At 39.9% G+C, this 20,704-nt stretch overlaps 1 protein-coding gene across 5 annotated transcripts in view; it reads left to right on the forward strand.

Moving 5' to 3' along the window:
• NR4A3 (nuclear receptor subfamily 4 group A member 3) overlaps positions 1 to 6,889 on the forward strand; it is a 29,268-nt gene extending 22,379 nt beyond the window's left edge. For all 5 annotated transcript variants that reach the window (XM_041476499.1, XM_041476496.1, XM_041476495.1 and 2 more), the window contains one exon: positions 3,907 to 6,889. In XM_041476499.1, the coding sequence (XP_041332433.1) occupies positions 3,907 to 4,169 (263 nt within the window). In that variant the 3' untranslated portion in view covers positions 4,170 to 6,889. The remainder of the gene's footprint in view (positions 1 to 3,906) is intronic.
• Positions 6,890 to 20,704: the final 13,815 nt, after the last annotated feature.

A 20,704-nucleotide genomic window follows, 5' to 3' on the forward strand; every position in this document is an offset into this window, starting at 1 on the left:
TGGCCACTCCTCTCACCTGACTTCAGGTACCTCGCACAGCTGATGCAGAATACAGGGCACCTCCAGAAGATGATTAATGCACCTAAAATTGTAATAATCTTCTAAAAATGTCCATTCTTACACTGATGTTAGGAGGAGTTTGAGAGGTCTGTGCACCAAGGCTGGGGACCCTTGTGAAGTGTCTGAGAGTTAGGCAGGATAAATATGGGCCAGACTGCAACAGGAAAGGAGACTCTTGGATCTGCCAAGTTGCAATGTTCCTGTGTAACAGTGTGTGCACGAGAAATCTGTAGACAACTGAGCCTTGTGCTTATTTAAGTTATAGAAGGGGAAGAGAAATATGAAGGGGGAAGAGAAAATCACATAATTACATCGAAACCAAGAAAATCAAGAGGCCTATTTTAAGTCTGCAGTGTTCATCTGTTGTGTTTCTGGACACCTCAGAATTAATTGAGACTAAAAGTGATACCCCATGACACAGAGTGCAGAGCCCAGGGTCTTTGAGGTACTCACACTCTCTGAGAGGCATTTTCTGTAAAGATAGTGCTCAGTCTGCCTGACCCTGGCATGATCTACCTCGGGTCAGAGGTTAGGATCTTTGCTTTCTTCCTGTTGAGTTTTTGCTGATAATGATAGCACAAAACCACATTCCAGGGAAAGGAAAAAGGTGTAAAAAACTTGCTGTGCTCAGTTTACCAGGATAAGCTAAGTTTGCAGAGCTTTAGAGGTAAGACTTTTGATGAGTCATTTTGACAGCATCTTTGCCATAAATCACCTTTTTTCTCACAAAAATCAATGCTATCCCAAAATACAATCTTGGTATCTTACAGGCTGAGAAATCCTGTATTCACTTTACACGTGCCTTTGTCATTATAAGAAAGTCTGACTACGATAATATTTACACATCTCCTCAATCAGTTAAAGAAAACCTATCTATTTTGACCAGCTGTACTTCTTGGGATAAATCTTGTCCTTATCATTCCCATATGGATAAGAACATCTTGTGGAAGACAGAGAATGATTAGAGGCCCTCGGTTTAAGTGCCCCTGCACACCCTTATCCCGGGGGCCTTGTGCTGCTCCCTCTAGGTTGTATAAGAAAGACTGTGGGTCTTTCTTTGCGCAAACAGAACTGAGTGTGTGAAAAAGGCAAAGAAAATGTGTTTCCTGTTATTTGAACCCTGTTCAATCTAAATGTTTGAGCAAACTATGCCCTAGATGCCTCAAGTCTACCAAGGAGAGGAGCCTATTCTTAGAGGAGTGTGCTCTTCAGAAAGTAGTTGTGTTCTACCACCAGAGACTGCAGTGGCAGTGCCTGTGCATGCTGTGTCCTTCCCTAGCAGAAGGGCTTCCACATAGATGGCTTTGACTTTCTATGGATGCCTTGGGAGTTTAAGACTGAAACCCCTCGAGGCAGCTCCAGGCATGAGGAATTAACCCTTATGGAGATGTGCAAGTAGAGAAGGCCATTGTATGGTAATTTACTCAGGGGAGAACAATTTGGTTTATCAGGAACTGCTTTAATATTGTAGCACTGGACTTTAAGGATAGAGTAACTCTTAATTCTGAATTTCCATGATTTTGGTATCTAAAGTAAGGGTACTAATATGACAATCTTTGCACACATAGTGTTTTGCCTCCTACATTTCATGGCTATTCACAAAATACATGATTTTTTCATGAAACCTTCTGAACTTGTCAGTGGGAGACAAGCTGTTTAGTTCTGGCTGGAAATGCTAACAAAGTTGCTGCATGCTCCAGAGCCAGAGATAATTTTCCATACTCTGCAGCAAGGTACACACCTACTGAGACAGTGGTTTGAAAATGTGCTCTGCTAATTTGTAGTGAGGTTTTGGATCCATTCTAGTTTTCCAGCTCCCTACATCTATAAAAATATCTTCACTTACACAGCCAGGAAATAAAACAGATTAAAAGATGGGAACTCTTCAAAGATTGCAAGATTAATTTAATGTCCTGCAGGTTCTCTCAGTAGGCTAGTGGTAAAAAAAAAAAAAAAAAAAAACCCTACAGCTCTTCCAACCTGTATAAAATATTTATCTGCCAAGATTTTTAATGGCAGAATCTGCCTAAGTATTTACTCTCAGTGACCTGTATAGTTAAGGCTTACATAATTACACTATACACCATTTACTGGAAAGGCTTTAAATATTCATTGACTTCTCATGTTTTAATGTAAACAAGGCACTTAGAATACCTAGGGTTTTTAATTCCTGCAAGGTGAGAACGATGTCTGAAGCAGATGTCACTGGTTGGATAAGTGTTGCTTTGAAACAACAGGGCAGATTGACGGTACTTAAATGAGTGAGCACAGTAGCTTCTGGACAGAGATGTCCATGTCTGTGCATCTCTGATTCTGATCCCAAACCAGTATTATTCAGGAGCTAACTCTGCCTAAGTAAATACAGTTGAAAAAATAAGTGTAAAATGGGTGAATATCAGTGGAAAACCAGACCTTAGCATTTCTGACTGCCCTCATTGAATCCTGTCTGTTTTATTGGTTTGTACAGAGTATCTAAGCCAAAACAGGTGGTGAGCAAGGAGTTTATATACACAGGCCTGGGCAAGGCACAACTGTACCTGGTGGAGGCATTACTCCTGCTTCTGGAAGTAAAGAGAACTGTACTCTTTTCACTGTTCATTAGGGGACAGACAGGACATGTCTAGTGCTTGCTCCTCCTGGCATGGAGGAACAAGACCTGGGGACAATGGGCACAATGTGGCTGCTGGCTGCCAGGGATGGGAGAGAGGCCCAGGGAAGGAGATGACTTCAAATCCGTCAAACAGAAGAACTGCCACAATTTCTCCTTATCCACTTCTGTCATTGTTTTATATATCTAATTGACTTAATATAACCTGCATTTTCTTTGATTACCGTATCTGGCACAATTCTGTTTCACATGTAAATTATTATGGCTTTGTGAAGCCATTTCTTACTTACCTGTGTATTTCAAAGTCAGAGACAAATGAATACACCACAAATTTGATTTTTTTTTCTGTTTTTTTTTTCTGTTACTTTAGTTCCTCCACTAAGCCTTGATAGCAAACAACATAGAATTCTTTCCCCTATAAAAACTCTGCTTTTAATGAATCACAAATCTGATTCATTCTACTTATGCTTAAAGAATTGTGAATGCATTTAACATCGTTGTTGTATTTTAAAAAGATTATTTGAAGGGGAACAAACCCCAGCTCTCCTTCCTTTTAGGAGTGCTGAGTTTTTTGTGATGGATAACATAGCAGCTGTTCAGGCATTGCTCACTCAAAGCAAAATAGTTAACTTCCAGGCTTCTTTTATCTTAGAGCTTTTAAAGATGAATAAACTAAAAAGCAGCAGCTGATCAAAATAACAAAGGGTGGTAAGGTGCCTTTAGTTTCTTATAAGAGTGTCTGCAAATTCCTGGTGGAATTCTAGGCTGGGCACTGATGGAGCTAGCTAAGGATATTGATCGCCACTTGAATTCACTGAATAAATAATGGTTGCCATAGTTATTGAGCATTCACAACTGGTGGGGAAGCACGGAAATCTCCAAAACACCTCCTGTGATGGTTTTGCTGCAAAATCACCCAATTAATTCTGCCTCATATCATGAAAATTATGTCAGATACTCTGGATGCTTGGATTCCTTGTACAAGTATTTCAATCATAACTGAGCATCTCTGTCGCCTGTTTTAGTAGATAAAGAGAAAAGGGCACTTGCCCTCTCTCATTTTGTGTGGCAAAAAGGTTAACTGACTCTATGTAACCCCAGCTGTTCTGAGAAATCTACACTCTCAGAGCACTTTTTGCTCTGAGTTCCAGAGTATGCACCTGGGTTGCACCTAAGAAAACGCATTCTCTCCATTTGTGATAGGGATGCTGATGTGTTTTTTCCCTCTGGCTTTGCAGAACGACATGGATTAAAAGAACCAAAGAAAGTGGAAGAGCTATGCAACAAGATCACAAGCAGTTTGAAAGATCACTTAACTTTCAGTTGCCAAAACAAAGGACAACCACTCGAGTCTGCAGAGCCGAAGGTACTGGGTGTTCTGGCTGACTTGCGTTCTCTCTGCACACTGGGACTGCAGCGCATCTTTTACCTGAAACTGGAAGATTTGGTGCCAGCCCCTTCCATCATCGACAGGCTGTTTCTGGACACCTTACCCTTCTGAGTCAAACCACCCTCCTGAGAGGCAAACGCCCGCCAGAGCAGGCAAACGGATCGTGACTTACAGCTAACATTTCAGCCCTCACTTAACAGAAAAGCCGCTCCGAGTCTAACATGAGGTCTTTTCTGGCGCTTTGTCCTTACAACCTGAGGCCTGAAACTTACTGGCTTACTGGTTTGGGGTTGTGTTCTTTGTTTTATTTCGTGTGATTTGGGTTTTTTAAATGGCTAATATGGCACTTTTGGACAATGCTATCCCAGCAGCAGTAAAAGGTTAACATGACTGTTTTAAATCTGTTGTTTAACACCTCATGGTCTATGAGGAGTAAAATTGTAGAAGCTGTGTTTGAAAGAGCAGCAAATTGTTGTTTGCCAGGGTAGTATGTGTTTTGTGAGGATACCTTTAGCATACTTCCTGCATCAAGGGCACATACATCAGCACAATCTAAACAAAAATTCACTTTTTTAGCAAAGTACATTCAATTAAACATTTCATACAAATCAAATATAGCAAAATGACAATGGCTGTTAGCTCCCATGTTCAAGTGCAATTTTTTAAAGTGCTGTCTTACTAAGTCTTGTTTATTAACTAATTTATTTTATTAGGAAAACAAACAGAAGAAATCAAGGGAGAAAATTACATGCACTAACTTACCTGACAGAGTTTTCCAAACTTGATTCCATGTAGCGTGACTTATTGACAAATGTATGTGGAAGACACGGGAGCAATTGTGGCTCAGTTGTTCCTTAGCTAAGGAAACCCGAGTAAGTAGTGATTGGAGCATACAGGGTCAGTATCAGGGATAGTTCAGTTCTAGACTTCTAACACAAGCGACTCGTTAGTAAACAGACGGAAGATGGTTTTCAAGAACAAGCAAGTCTTGTAAAATAGTATGAATGTAAGTGCTAGGAAGGATATAGTGGGCTGCGTTTAAACATTCCGTGTTCGTACTCCTTTTTGTATGTTTATACTGTTGATGCCATATTAATATGAGATAATTTGTTGCATAGTGTCTTTATTTGTATAAATGTTTGTATGCATGGTATATTGTAATGGCTTTGCCTGTATTTATTGCAATGACTGCCAGCTCATGGGAACCCTGTTACACATGATAACTAAATGGGGTGTTCACACTGACTCAGATACACCAGTTGGAAAACTATATACATATATATAATGTGTATGTATATATATGTATATACCTATATTTGTGTGCGTGTGTGTGTGCGCGTGTCTTTTTATTAACCATTTGTATATAAAATATCTGTCAAATCACAAGCAGAGTTATTTTACAGTTTATTTGCAGTGACTTCTAAGGCAGTACTGTTTAGCACTTTGATATTAAAATCTTGCTCATGTTTTGCTAAATTCAAATAATATTTAAAAAGTTCAGTTCTAAAAAACTTTATATGCACTGTATTAAGTCAAAATTTTGTTGGTCATTTTGCTAAAGAAACTTTTGAATGTCAACCTGATGTCACTGTATCTTTTGTTAGCTTTAAACATTCTAGCTTTTGTCTTTTTTTAAACTATGCTGTTTATATGGAAATTAAATTATACAATCAAACAGATGCCAAATGAATTGCCTAATTGCTGCAAAGGATAACCCAGATATCGAGTCACTGTATGGTTTTCAAAAAGTAATCTGGTATTTTATCACTTACTATGTTTGGATGTGCTTTTATGAAAAAATTATTCTTATATCAAGATTTATAGTAGTGTCAATAGGGAAACAGACTTCTAATCACTATAGTTAATATTTCTGGTTTACCTGCAGATAATATTTGGAGAAGTATTGCTTTTTGTATTGACTTTTAAGCTTATGTGCAAACATAATAGCATAATTAAATATCAGAGAAGCTAATGTTTCTTGTAGGTTGCTGTAACAAGCCTGACCAGCAAGACAAATATATTTTGACTGAATTTGCTTTTGTATATACTAAATATATATATATACATATATATATATATATATATATACACACTCACACACATGTGCGCATACAAAAACATACAGACATAAAATCCAAAAAAACAATGTTTGCTTTTGTCTCCTTGTGTAAGACACAAGGTCCCTTGAGAATTTACTTTTATCTAAGGACAAATCCTGCCAGGTGCTGAGCACCAGCCAGACAAGGGCTTGCAGGAGCTTTTTGCGATCGTGCCCTTATCAAGGATTTCTAAGCAAATCAGCATAGTACAGTAAAATTGCTTTTTTGTTGAGCAAGGTTTATTTATTAAGTAGAATGTGAGTGGGAGGAAGCAGGTTGAGAGCCCCATGTGAGATTTCACGTAGTCTGTGTCCTCCAGTCTTCCATAGATAGTCTTAGCTGTGATACTCTCCCAAATCCCATCATCTGTGGAATTGTCCTTCATGTCAACTTCAATACACTGATTCATCCTAGAGTACAACCGGTGACCTGTCACAGTGGTAAAAGAAAGAGTTAATGCAGAATAAATCTACTACTATTCTTAGAGCTCTCTCAGTGTGAACATGCCTTTGTCTAGGCAGAATTCAGGAATATATCAGGTGTTAAGGGAGAGTGCCTTGCTTTTATTTCAGACAACAGTGTCTCAAGAGTTTCTTCACTCAGCTAACCACAATTATTTCTTTTTTTTTTCTTTTTTTTTTTTTTTTCTTTTTTTGTGGTGTTAACCTGTGGGTTGAAAGAAATGCTCATGTACATATACAATGTAAATTAAAATTATTAAATTGAATAACATTTTTTTCAGAGGCCCTATGTGTGTTGAATAAGTATGCTTAATTCTGTTAAAATCTGATGTGAATTTTTTATCATTTATAAAACATTTAAAAAATTGTCTACTTGAGTCTTAAAAGTGGAAAAATTGGTGAAGCATGCTTAAGAACACTGGCAATTTAATGGCTAGTCTTTTGATTAAAATAGCTTTTATATAAATACATGCCTGCAGTATCTGGTTATGCAATCTCAATTAGATATTGAGAGCTGGACCATGGTTCTGCCAGAGGTTGAACCACATATAGACCAGAGCAGAGAGACTATTCACCCCTCACTGTATTTCTCCTCCATGACAAAAACGGATTATAGCTGTTCATCCAGAGCTGATGAGACTGCAGAGAAGGGAGCAGGGCTCATAGCACCTATGTCTGGCCAGAGAGAGAACAGAGCTCCCATCCTGTATTCAGCCCCTTTGCATCAGTAAATCCTGCTAAGGCATCGCTCCAGCAGGAGCACCTGCATCATTTTCTTCCAGTGCCCATCCACCTCCTTTCCTTACTGTGCCATTGCCTTGCAGGAGGGATTGCTTATCCCCTGCCAGACAAAACTGTTTGGCTACAAATGCATTTCCAACAAATGCAGTTTTGAGAGGCATCTGCCACTATTCTGGGCATTGCTGTGAGTACTGATGGCTCCGGCACACCTCTGCGAGCGCTGTTCTGCAGGAGCTGCTCGGCTGGAGGTCACATCAAATGATGTGCTGTGCTGGGCTGCAGGATTGGCAGCCCTTCCTTGGAAATGTGACAAAACAAAAGGTTGTGCTAACGCTTCCCAATTATTTTCGGGGTTTTTTGTTTTGTTTTGTTTTGTTTTTTTCTATGCCGTATTTTTAAAATTTTAACTATGAATCTTCAGATTGCTAATGATAATGACAATGAGTTTTGCATATTAGCTCCCTCTTGAGCAAAATATGCAGATCTTGAGATCAAGCCACACCAGGGTCTGAACTTTGACCCTACGAGACAAAGTTTATCCTTACTAAACTTACAAGTATCTCAGTTTGTAATTATTTTAGGGCCTCGTGCCCTTAGACATGAGAACAGGTCTATGTGCTGATCTAACCTGCACTTGTGTCTTTATGTGTGCCTTGTGTGCTTATACCCCTAAAGCACAACAGCAGCAGAGGCCTTGCTAAGGGATGTGATGCCCAATGGTTGACTTTGGCAGTGGTAGTTTGGGCTGAGTCAGGAATATAATAGCAGGTTCCTCTAGTGGCCACCACCCTTGGACAAGAGACTATCACAAAAGCACCCAAAAATGAGGAACTTTGACTAGAGGTGAGTCAAATCTCTTTCTACAGCTTTCCTACTTTTACTTTTCACATTCAGGTTCATTTGCCCAATATCCACAGCTAAAATTTCAGTTATGCTGTAGAGAGGAAGGAGAGAGAGGGGTTTAATTGTATAAAATTAAGCATGGTTCTGGGAAAAATTGGCAACACCCTCTGTGGACACTGAAACATGTCTTTTGATTAATTATTTGTATTATAGCAACACCTAGAGGCCGCAACAGAGATCGGGACCCCATTTTGCTACCTACTGTAATTAGCACCTCCAGTTCCCACCCAGGAGAAGCTCCAGTCCAAACAGATAAAATAAAAAGAAATAGGAGTATGCCAACCCAAGGGCTTATAGCATCTCAGTCTTAGAGTTGTGAGTAAAACCTTCTGTTTGCTGAGCTAGTGTCCAGTGAATGCTCCTACTTTGTTTGCCTTTTCTTTCCATTATGCTGCCACTGTATCAAGTTATAAAACCATGATAAAAGCATTGACAAATTCAAATAACCCAGGTATTCAAACTGACCTTTCTTACCCTGCTTATGAAGTCATCCATGAGACTATTCAAAATCATGGTCAATCACATGTTTTGTCAACTAAACTAGATAGTATTTAGAAAAGAAATACTTACCTGTCCTTTTTTAAATTAATGATGCCAACCATTAGGAATATTACAAGACATGGATTAAACAATAATTACTAATGGACAAAAAGGATTAACTTTCAAAAATGCCAAACCATTGATGTAGTAATTGAATAAATGGGGTACCAGTTAATCAAATTCATAGCAGCAGAGGACATATTTGAGAATTGTATTCCAGACCTGCATTTGTATTACCAATGCGGTGATTTGTGAAATAAAAGTAAAAGAAACCTGTTTACCAAATGGAAACACAGCAAATTTTATTCTGTTTTCTTTTTTAGCATTAGTCACCTTTATGTTCATATTCATACTATGGAATGTTCTGGCTGCATTTGATTACAGAAGGAGTTTAAACACCTGAAATTGTTATATGGCTGTGAAAGTCAAATGAGATAAAGATTCTGACCTTACCCCACAAAACCAAGGATTTTCTTTATAAAGAAGCATGGGATTCTACCTTATACTGATTTTGGTTGGGATAGAGTTAATTTTTGTCGCAGTAGCTGGTGTGGGGCTGTGCTTTGGATTTGTGCTGGAAGCAGTGTTGGTAACAAAGGGATGTTTTCATTACTACTGAGCAGAGCTTACACAGAGCCAAGGCTCTTTTTTGCTCCCCACCCTGCCAGCAATAAAAGCTGGGGGTACACAAGAAGTTGGGAGGGGACACAGCCAAGACAGTCTCCAGCTGACCCAAAGGGTTTTCCATACCATACGCATCGTGCTCAGCAATAAAAACTGGGGAAAGAAGAGGGCAGGTGGGGACATTCAGAGTGGCCTTCCCAAGTCCCAAGCATGATAGAGGCCTGCTGTCCTCGGGATGGCTGAACACCTGTGTGCCCATGGGAAGGGATGAATTAATTCCTTGTTTTGCTTTGCTTGCATGTGCAGCTTTTGCTTTCTCTATTAACCTGTCTTTATCTCAACCCAAGAGTTTTCTCCCTTTTACTCTTCTGATTCTGACTCCCAGCCCACCAGTGGGGAGTGAGTGGGGATCTGGACAGGCTATGTGGGGCTGAGTTGCCTGCTGGGGTTAAACCACGGCACAGATACAAATGATGTTCTGTATATGGTTATCTATGTATAGTGAAACTACTCAAGTAGTACAAGGTTCTGAAGTCATCCCAAAGACAAGACCATGGTGAAAAAAGGCATTTTTTTTTCACATTGTTTAATATTTTCATAGAATCATTGAAATATTTAGGTTGTAAAAGTTCATTGAGTCCAACAGTTAATCTAGCACTGCCAAGTCCACGAAAAAGCCATGTTCCCAAGTGCCACATCTGCCTTTTAAATACCCCAGAGACAGTGACTCCATCACTTCTCTGGACAGCACATTCGAGTGCTTGACAATCCTTTCAGTGAATAAATTTTTCCTAATATCCCATCTATACCTTCCCTAGCACAACCTGAGGCCATTTCCTCTTGTCCTGTCACTTGTTATCTGGGAAAAGAGATTGATCCCTGCCCTGGCTACGCCCTCCTTTCAGGAAGTTGTAGCGAGCGATAAGGTCACCCCTGAGCCTCCTTTTCTCCCCCAAAAATCCCAGCTCCCTCAGCCACTGCTCGAAGCACTTCCCCTCCAGACCCTTCACCAGCTCCATTGCCCTCCTCTGGACTCACTCCAGCACTTCAATGTCATTCTTGTTCTGAGAAACTCAAAAATGAACTTGGGATTTGAGGTGCAGCCTTATCAGTGCCAAGTACGCAGGGATGATCCCTGCCCTGCTCCTGCTGGCCTCATATTCCTGGCACAGGCCAGGAAGCCATTGGCCTCCTTGGCCACCTGGGCACATGATGGCTCAGTCACTGTCAATCAGCACTCCCAGGTCCTTTTCCACCAGCAGCTTTCCAGCCACTCTGCCCCCAGCCTCCAGCACTGCCTGGGGTTGTTGTGACCCAAGGGCAGGACCTGGCACTTGTTGAAGCTCAGACAATTGTCTCAGCCCATCAATCCAGCCTGTCCAGATTCTTCTGCAGAGCCTTTCTGTAGATCAATATTCCCACCCAGTAGATTGATATTCCCACCCAGCTTGGTGAGAATCTGCAAACTTACTGAGGGTGCACTTGATCTCATCCAGGTCATTGATAAAGATATTAAACAGAACTGGCCCCAACAGCAAGCCCTGGGGAGCACAACTTGTGAGCAGCCATCAGCTGGATGTTATTCACCACTCCTCTCTGGGCCTGGCCGTACAGACAGCTTTTTATCCAGCAAAGAATACACCCATCCAAGACATGGGAAGCCAGTTTCTCCATGAGAATGTTGTGGGAAATTGTATCAAAGGCCTAACTGAAGTTTAGGTAGACAACATTTCTTTAATCCACTGAGTCACCTTGTCACAGAAGATCAGGATGGTCAAGCAGGACATGCCTTTCATAAACCCATATTGTCTGGACCTGATCCCCCAGTGGTCCTGTATACGCTACTTGCTGGAACTCAGGATTATCGGCTCCATTTTAGATTGTTTATCAGTTTTCCTAAAAGGAACAGAAAACTTGGGGCTTATTTAGGTGGAATTTTGTCTCAAAGAAACAAACAAATAAATAAATAAATAAACTTGCTAAGTGATCTTTAAAGAAAGAAATAGTTCTAAGTACATGAAATAGCTCAAATAAGCCAAAGTCTTTAACTTGCTAAATAATGTATTAAACAACTCTCTTCATGACAACTTCCACAGTAGTCTATGATAAAACATTAGTGTAGAATGAAAGTGAATTACAGAAATGCTTGATACTGGGGAAACTTTCAAATATAGCAGGGAGAAAACAAAAATTAATTTACGTTTCATGGGTTCTAATTATTTATCTTGCTGTGTTTCCTAATTAATTGACGATATTGATGTTTACATGGGGATTTGCTCCTTTCCAACTTTGCTTGATCCTGTGAAGAAGTCAGAATGCTGCATTTGTAGTATCACATTTATTGCCATGGCAACAGTCAGGGATTTCACAAACACTAATTAGGGTTGGCAACTTGGAATGTTTTCAGTGCGGTCCCATATAATTTTGCCTCTTTTATCCATTTCTCATTATACCTTGCTTTAACGATTGACTTCTTCAGTCTGTGTACAGCTTTTTTCCTGCATGACCTCAGGATTCAATTAATACCTCCTCTGATTTGCAGCCACTTTACTTACATGTTCTCACACACTCAGTTAAGAAGCAACTGTAGTCCTACCTGCATTTGTGTTAAGCTCCATTTCTTCCACTTCAAATTAGTCTGAGTTTCAGTACAACCAGCTGGCTTCTACACCAGCATGTGCAAAAGTAGTAAGGAAAGATATGGAGGCTTAGCTGTACCTTCCAAGCTACTTTTAAAGGTAGATGCTAAATCTTGCTCAAGCCTTTCTGTTCCAAAAAATAATATTAAATATTTTAATTCAAGCATATCAAAAGCATTTATGGACACTTAATATACTATGCAATAATGCAAAGAGCTGCACCCATATGAGCCTCGTGAAGTTTAACAAGGCCAAGTGCAAACTCTTGTGCCTGGGTCAATCCCAAACATGGATACAGGCTGGGTGATCAGCCAACTGAGAGCAGCCCTGTGGAGAAGGACCCAGCAGGACTGGCTATTCAGCAGGACTGAATATGAGCCTGCAGTGTGTGCGCACAGCCCAGAAAGACATCCCAGACTGTACTCTGGGATGCATCAAAAGAAGAATGGCCAGCGGGTTAAGAGAGGTGATCTTCCACTCCCATCTAGTGAGACCCCACCTGGAATATTGTGTTCAGGTTAGAGCCCCCAGTATAAGAAGGACATGGCCTTGCTCAAGTGAAGAGCCAGAAGAGGCCCAGAAAGATGACTGGGGGCTGGAACAGCTCCTCATGAGTACTGGCTGAGAGAATTGGAGTTGTTCACACGGAAGAGAGAAGACCTCAGGAGACTTTGTTGTGGCCTTCCAGTACTCTAGGAAGGCCTAGAGAAAAGAGCAGGGGGGACTCCTTATCTGGAAGTGTAGTGATAGGACAAGGAACAATAGCATTAAACTGGTAGAGGATAAATTTATATTAGACATTAGGAAGAAATTCCTTATTCTGAAGTTTGTGTGACACGAGAACAGGCTGCCCAGAGAAGCTGTGGATGCCCCATCCCTGGAGCTGTTCAAGGCCAGGTTGGATGGGGCTTTCAGCACTTTGTTCTAGTGGAAGGTGTCTCTGCTCATTGCAGGGAGTTTTGAACTGGATCATCTTTAAGGTCCCTTCCAACCCCAACCATTCTATGGCTTTGTGACTAATCATGTATTATGGTCATCCAATTGAGTTAGCACCCAAAAGTCCTATCTCAAAAGTCTTATTAAGCCCTGTGTTGTTAGTGAACTTTTGAAGCCTCTCAAAAAGCAAAATGTATTCAGTTGTTAACAAAAGAAGAAGGTAAATTTGTGATGGCATCACCAGCAAGAGGGGAGGTTTTATTTCATTGTGCATGCTCAGGGTAAGAAAAAGAAGTGTCTACCATTCAAACTGAAAGATTCTCATTCTGCAGCTAACTTGAGGACAAGTCCCAGCTGGTTGTCAAACTGTCTTCCCAATAAAAAAGACATCCAAACAAAACGAAGGAGAGAAAAGTGAATTTGGAAAGGAATATGATAAATCAAATTGGTTAGAGTATATTTATACTCCAAGACACTACAAATTACTAGATATAAAGAGAAAAGTAATGGAGCCACCTGAATCGTCTTTGTTACAGATGAAATAATATCATTTGTTTTTAACACAGAAAGGATTTTGTACATTATTAATGGAAAATAGGTACTTGAAAAATAAATTCTGAGTCTGATAACCATCTTCTTCCCCTATGTGATGGGGTGGTAAAAAACCTTTAAGTTCTGGAAAAATGTCTCATAAGGTACGAAGGAAGTGAGAGTTGGTCTTGATGATAAATAACTGAATCTTTTTAGGAGATTATAGTTGAAACCAGGGGAGAGTTACTATTCTTTATAAGGATATCTTATTGAAATAAACAAAAACAAAAAACACCCCCAAAAAAATTAGATTGGACATTCAAGTCAAAAGAGAACCATTGGAAGGAGCTCTGTATTTTCACAGACACTGAGAAAGCTGACATTAACATCTAAAGAAAGCCTCTAACTGAAAAAAGCCTGTTGCCTCAGAAATTTATGTTTGCCTCCCTGTTTTTTGAGGAAAGACTGGACTGTGCCAGTTTGCCCAGTTTTTGACAATGCCTCCTGCTGCAGTTCACTGCAAAGATCAGTTTTAAAACCTAGTCCTAATGCTTTTGAGAAATTTGAACCCAGAGCCCTTCAGCCTTTGGGATCTTATTTTCATAACTTAAATTTGTTCACCCTATCATTAATTTCAAAAGGCATGGCCAAACTCATGACAGGACTTTTTGCAAGCTTTGTGAACTGGGCCACAGTCAAGAATTTCCACACTGAATAATTTTATTACATGAAGTTTCCTGCCTGCTGTACAGAGCTGTGCAATATTCAGCATGAACATCTGCTTTTTGTCTGATTGCTAAAGGAAACTCTGGTAGACTGCTGCCCCTTTGAAATTAAGGAGTTGGGGAACAAATTTAAATCATGAAAATAAAATGCCAAAGCTGGAGGGCTCTGGGTTCAAATTTTACACAAGCAATGACGCTCTGTTTTAAACTAATCTCTTGAGGGAAGCACAGTGGAAAGTATTTCCATCCACTGGGCAAGCTGGCACATTTCAGTCTTTTGGAAAGAGAATCAGGATCTATCACACATTCAGCTGCAGAATTACACCCACTTTGGACTTAAGTTATAGCTTTCAGTGAAAGACTTTTCAAGGTAAGTTAACAAGGATGGCTGAACATGAGAAACTAAAAATATAGACTAATATAGATAGTATATAAATAAAAAATATGTGTCATTAACTGAACTGAAATCTACAAATTCTCTTATGAAACATGAGACTTTTTAAAAAAACCTTGTTTTACTCCAGGCCTCCAAATCAGCCTTTCTTCCCATGAGGTGGAGTTGTTAACACAACACTAAAAGGCTTCAGAATCATGCAACTGGACTCTTAGGGGTAGGAAAAATCCCCTAAATCTAATAAATATGGTGGAAAATACTATTTGGTGTTGGCATTCTCTACTTTTCCATACTGCATTACTCTTGCAGCTCAAGGAAAGGCCTGGTTCTGTCTGGGCTACTGCATCATTTAGGCTGTAGCTTGGCAGACGTGACCTGCACACAGCAGAACAAATGTCAGCAGCAGGGACACCAACACACCACGCTCACTTCTTCCCTCTGCAGAGCCTTCCCTTCCTTGGGCTGGAGCAGGGATCATGTGAACATGAGAAAAAACAGCAAGAAACTCATCTGGTTTAGAGCTAACCTGGTTTTCCCAGGTTGGAGCCTTGTCTGTGCTCCTCTGGGTTATTATCTGGTCCCTGGTGCAAGAAGGACATGGACCTGTAGGAGAGGATTTAGAGGAGAACCTTGAAAATTATCAAAGGGATGGAGCACCTCTCCTGCGAAGAGGGGCTGAGAGAGCTGGAATTGTTCAGCCTGGAGAAGAGAAGGCTCCACAGAAACCTGAGTGCAGGCTTTCAATGTAGAAAGAAGTCTTAGAAGAAAGACCACTTCCCATCCCTCAAAGTGTTCAAGGCCAGGCTGGATGTGACTTTGAGCAACTTGGTCTAGTGGAAGGTGCTCCTGCCCATTACAGGGATGTTGGACTGGATGATCTTTAAAGGTCCAATCCAATTCCATGACATTTTGTGGTTCTGTGATTGCTGTTCTTTCTTTACAGGTCTGCAATAGTATTAATAGACACTTCTTTACACATTTGCTGTCAGGATACTTTGGCTGAATTTTTAGATCTGCTGCATACCCATAGCATCAAACAGAACTAAGAATAGCCATGGGTACTTTTTGGAATATTCCTGCCATATATCATTTGCACAGGAGTAGCCCGCAGAACTCCCGGTTGAAATAAGGGGCCCATTGTGCCAAGTTCTCTTCGCTTACATTATTGGAGGACATCACAGACACCTCCAGGTCCAAAGACATTTACAATAAATGAAAAGAGACAGAGGAAAAAAATATTATGGTTTCTGTATGGAGATAACTTTTAAGGACAGAGGCATTTAGAGATTGGCTCTGTCATGTGGCGACTTTGGGAAAGTTAAGAACTTAATCCAGACCCTACCATACTAGCCCATTGCTTTAAAAAAGAAATCCTTCCTCTCTCATGCCATGAGTCAGCATACTTTTCTAAAGTGGTGCTTTCGGACTAACAATCGTCAAATTGCTTGGGGACACTCTAACTTGACATATTTAGTACATTCTTCCCACATCCCTCACAGAAGCCCACAGATGTCAGCTTCGATCAGACTCAGCCAGGACTGCAAAACCCATCAGGTTTGCAGGGCTAGAAGGCATGTTACGATGGCCTAAAAAGTAAATCCTCCCAAAATTACTGTGTTTTCTGCACTTAGAGAGAGAGAGAGAGAGACATGAAGCTGCAATGGAGCGCATTTCTAACAGTCTGCCTTAAAATAAGAGTCTATATTGGCTCCATATTGGTTTTAAACCTACACATTTCTAGACCAGAGGAACTGTTTGGAAGTGGACTTCTGATTTGAATCTCAAATCTGAGATTCAAATCTGTATTGTGAAGAGCTGTCATGATCAAGTCAGTGGAGCCCAAACCAGTCACAAAAACCTGCATGTGATAACATATAAAGAAAAGGATGATACTATTACTGTATATTTATTACAGTCAGACTAGGTTGTAAAAAAATAAAATATCATATAACAGGTTTGTTTTCAATACTGACTATTATATGGGTGACTGTTACTATTTAAAAGATAGTAATTCAGTAGGGAGGGAAGAGGGAGAAAAAAAGTTTAAATCAAAACCCATATATTGTCAGAAAGTTGCAGATGGTCCACAATAGCAGAAGATTTTAATTTTATGGATTAAGACTACATAAGGAGTTGTGATAGTTCCAATGGATGGTCCATCTAGCCCAGCATCCTGACAGTGGCCAGGACAAACCACAGATGGGCTGTGCAGGCTGATCATGACTTTAGGGTCACTGAAAACCTAGCAGTGTACTTACTCATCAAGCACTGGTCTAAACAAGAGTTTAGACTTTTGTTTTTGTGAGCCCCTATCACTAAAAAATTTTGAGCATGTACCCTCAATATAGACATATTTATGTATAAGCTACATACATATATTTATTTCTTTATAAACTACATACCTATACCAGTGATGTTCTGTATTTTACCTGCATCCCACTGGACCATTGCCTTCACAGGCATTTTGCAGCCAATACAGACACTTTAAGATGGTAAAGACCTGCCTATTTGTCTACCTGTAATCACAACCCTCTCTCATCTGCTTCATGCACTTTGAATGAGACACCACTCAGAAACAGAAAGGGACAATTTGTCCAAGCTTAAGAAACCCTGTTGCTTTAACATGCTAGCAACATCAATTTAATGTGGGAAATATTAATAGGAACTGGAAAATGTTCAAGAACATTCTACTGAGTATTAAAAAAAAAAAGACGCAAATTTGCAAGTAAAAAGGAATTCATGCTGGGGAGGAAAAAATTGTGAAATATAGAAGATGCAGAAGTTCTAGTCAAACATTAGCAATAAAATTATAGAGAATGTAGAAAGAGGATAATAGCAGTAAACTGCAAATTTTTAAAAATGTACCCTGCTAAAAACAGATATATCAGAAAAGATCAATGGGCAACATAGTTAGAAGGAGCATGCAAGAAACAGAGTAAAAAATTTCTGCACCAAATATTGGCCCATTGCTAGAAACAGGTATTACAATTTTGAACACAGGCTCAGAAAAGACAGATGTGTTCATCACTATTTCTCTTCTCATTTCAGAAGGAAGCAGGAGGATAAATCTGCCCAATAAAACACTGTAGATGGTCCAGAAAACCTGGCATCTAGAATAAATAAAAATATGATGAAGAGTCAGCTGCAATTACAGACGTACAAATCAAGCAGCTTAGAGGGAAACAGAGCATGGAAAACAGGAAAGGCCTCTGAATTGCCAGTGTATTCCAAATATTTTAAAATAGCAGAGAGATAATACAGGAAAATACAGATGTGTTATTCAGATGCTGAACCTGGACACATAATGAGAAGTTTCATTTAGAAGTCCACAACATAGAATTGAACACTTCAGGTGTATTTAACAATAATCAATATGATTACATGGAATGCAGGTCTTTTAAAACAAACCTTCTTTGTTTTATCTTCCACAACTTTATTTTTCACAGCTATTGCTCTGGTTGACAATGACAACTGTGCTCATACAGTATATTCATGTGCCTGTACTTTACATCATTTATCCAAGGATTTTAAACATCACATTATATGGAACTAAAAGGCTGTAACTCAGGAATTGGTTCCTATCTGTGTATTAGTGAATTATTTTATCATTGCTACAGTTTCCACTGATTAAATTTGCATAATAATTCATGTGTCCCATCATGGAGCATAAAAACTGCAATGCAATTGAAGTGACAAATTATGCATCACAAGCAGCAAGTAGTCACAGTTAACAACTCACAAGCACTGACAATATTTTCCTTCTAAATCTTCAGGTGAAGTCTTTGAAAAATGAATCTATCCTGAGGAATGAAGATCAGTTAGTGAATGATTTGTGAATAACAACAAAAAGGCTAAATGGTCCAGTCCTAGTAACATCCACGCTGACACTGCATCACTGACACAGCCAGTTACTCTGTTTTTAGGAAACAGCACAGCAATCTCATCACAGACCACCTTGACAAAGGTTCCATGCAAACAGACAAGACCCAATTCTCCTGCTAGTGCAAGCTGCTGTCTCTGTTAGTTTTGACAGAAGTATTCCACTTTCACCAGCTCCAAATCTAGAGTTGAGGAATAACATTGATAGCCACAATAGCAATAAAATATTATGGATTGTCTGTTTTCTGGAGGACACAGGTATAATAGCTCTTAATAGGTTTAATGGGCTTTGTGTACATCTTTTGTATACAGTTGTGCACCTTACTGTACATATTTATGTTCTGATTTCTGTGCTGTTTCCCACTTGTTGCTCCAAGTAGTTTTCTCCTCTTTTATTCCCATAAGGTTCTCTTCAGCAATTTTTCCCTGTGCTACTTTGTCTTTCCAGTGGTTTCCCATCTAGCTGAGCCCTCAACATTTTGCTTTATTTCACTGCTAGTGGTCTGTACCAGTTAGTACACACTGACATTTCTCTCCCCTGGGGTGATGTCACCATACCCTGCACCCCATGTCATGACAAGTTTCCCTTCATGTCTGACACCTGCACCTCAGACACGTGTAACTTTTTAACTTGCTGTTCTAATCTATCCTGCTTCCAACTGTGGCAATCAATCTAGTCTTCCTCCCTGTTCAGGGACTGGGGGAGATCCATGGATCAGCTACGGCTTCTGTGAGGACTAGCACCACTGTGCTTCAGAAGCACTTGGTAGAAACTGCATTAGCTGTACTCCATTTCGAGCCCATGCAGACCCAGCTGTCCAGTCTCCATGTAAGCCTTGCTATTTTTAGTTTGTTGCCTCCTACATTTTACCTCTTGCAGATTTTCTGACATTTTATTTCATTTCCTTAGTGAAAACATATGGCAAACAGATGCCTAAGCAAGGCCCCAGGCACCCATCTCTTTTTCCAGACTTTTCAGAATATCTGGGAAAATTCTGAGGTTTACCCTGATATGCATCACACTTGCAATTTATTTCAAGTGCCACATTTTCAGTGACGGGCACCCTAAATACCATCGATACTGGGGATATGTAATTTTAAAATCAAATTTCTGTCTCTATTTTCTTTTTTCCAGAGGCAACTTTGAAAACCTAAACAAACTAACCACCAGGTTTCAAAGTGGTGGTAGTTGGTTACCAGTCAGGGGAAGCAAGGATGACCTAAAGAGCTTCTTTCTCCTTCTCACATGCACATCTCAAAATTTAGAAGAATCATTCCTCTACAAACATCAGTTTACCAGTCCTTCCCTAAAACTAAAGTAATGTTTTCCACACAATGGCTTGACCACAGCCTTGTCTGAGATAAAAGGGAAATGATCTGAAGACTAGAAAACACTAAATCTAGCTCTGGTTAAAAGTTGCTGGTACCCTCTGAGGCTGGGATTTAGCTGTTTTGCATAGATTATGGGTATATTGAGCTTGGCAGCAGCCCTTGCTGTGGCCAAGGCATCTATTCCATGGGAGAGAGTGTCTTCCAAAACACCAGGAAAATGGGCAAGTCTTCAGTGGAGCAATCCATCTCTGTCATGCACTCTTCCCCCTGGTACTTCTTCTCCCATTCCCATGCCTCACCCTCTGTTATACTATCCTAGGGCAATGCATTTCAAATTAATATTTCAATATGTTGAAATGATTTCTGAATTTTAATGGTGTATGTGTATTCTGAAGAAAGTTTATTTTGGTAAGGGATACATGGATATCGGCATTCTTTCTTGAGGTTGCTTTGTAATTAATAGCTCACTGGGACCTGGAAGCCAAGAAATAGCATATCTGTTTTCCCTCTAATGTGTCTCCTTCCCAGGATCCATTCATTCCTGAAACATGAACTACTAAGCACAGAATTTATGATGTAATTGTGTTTAGAAGAGATTACTGAGAGCCAAACATGTGGAAGGTGGCAGATTTACCCATAAAACTGGATCTATCTCCCAAACATGGAGATAGCCAAGGTGTGTCAAGATTTGCTCCAGATATCAGGCATCAGGATGTAGATTTATTCACAAAGTGCAAATGTTTAATTTAGAAGCTGTTTAAATGAACAGCCTCTTGAATTTATTGTCATACTTCCTTTTTTCCTTTCTCATTAATAATGCTGCTTTTTTTTGCACAAAGGAT

This window comes from Pyrgilauda ruficollis, unplaced genomic scaffold, assembly GCF_017590135.1.
Source record: "Pyrgilauda ruficollis isolate IOZ18807 unplaced genomic scaffold, ASM1759013v1 scaffold39, whole genome shotgun sequence".
NCBI lineage: Eukaryota > Metazoa > Chordata > Aves > Passeriformes > Passeridae > Pyrgilauda > Pyrgilauda ruficollis.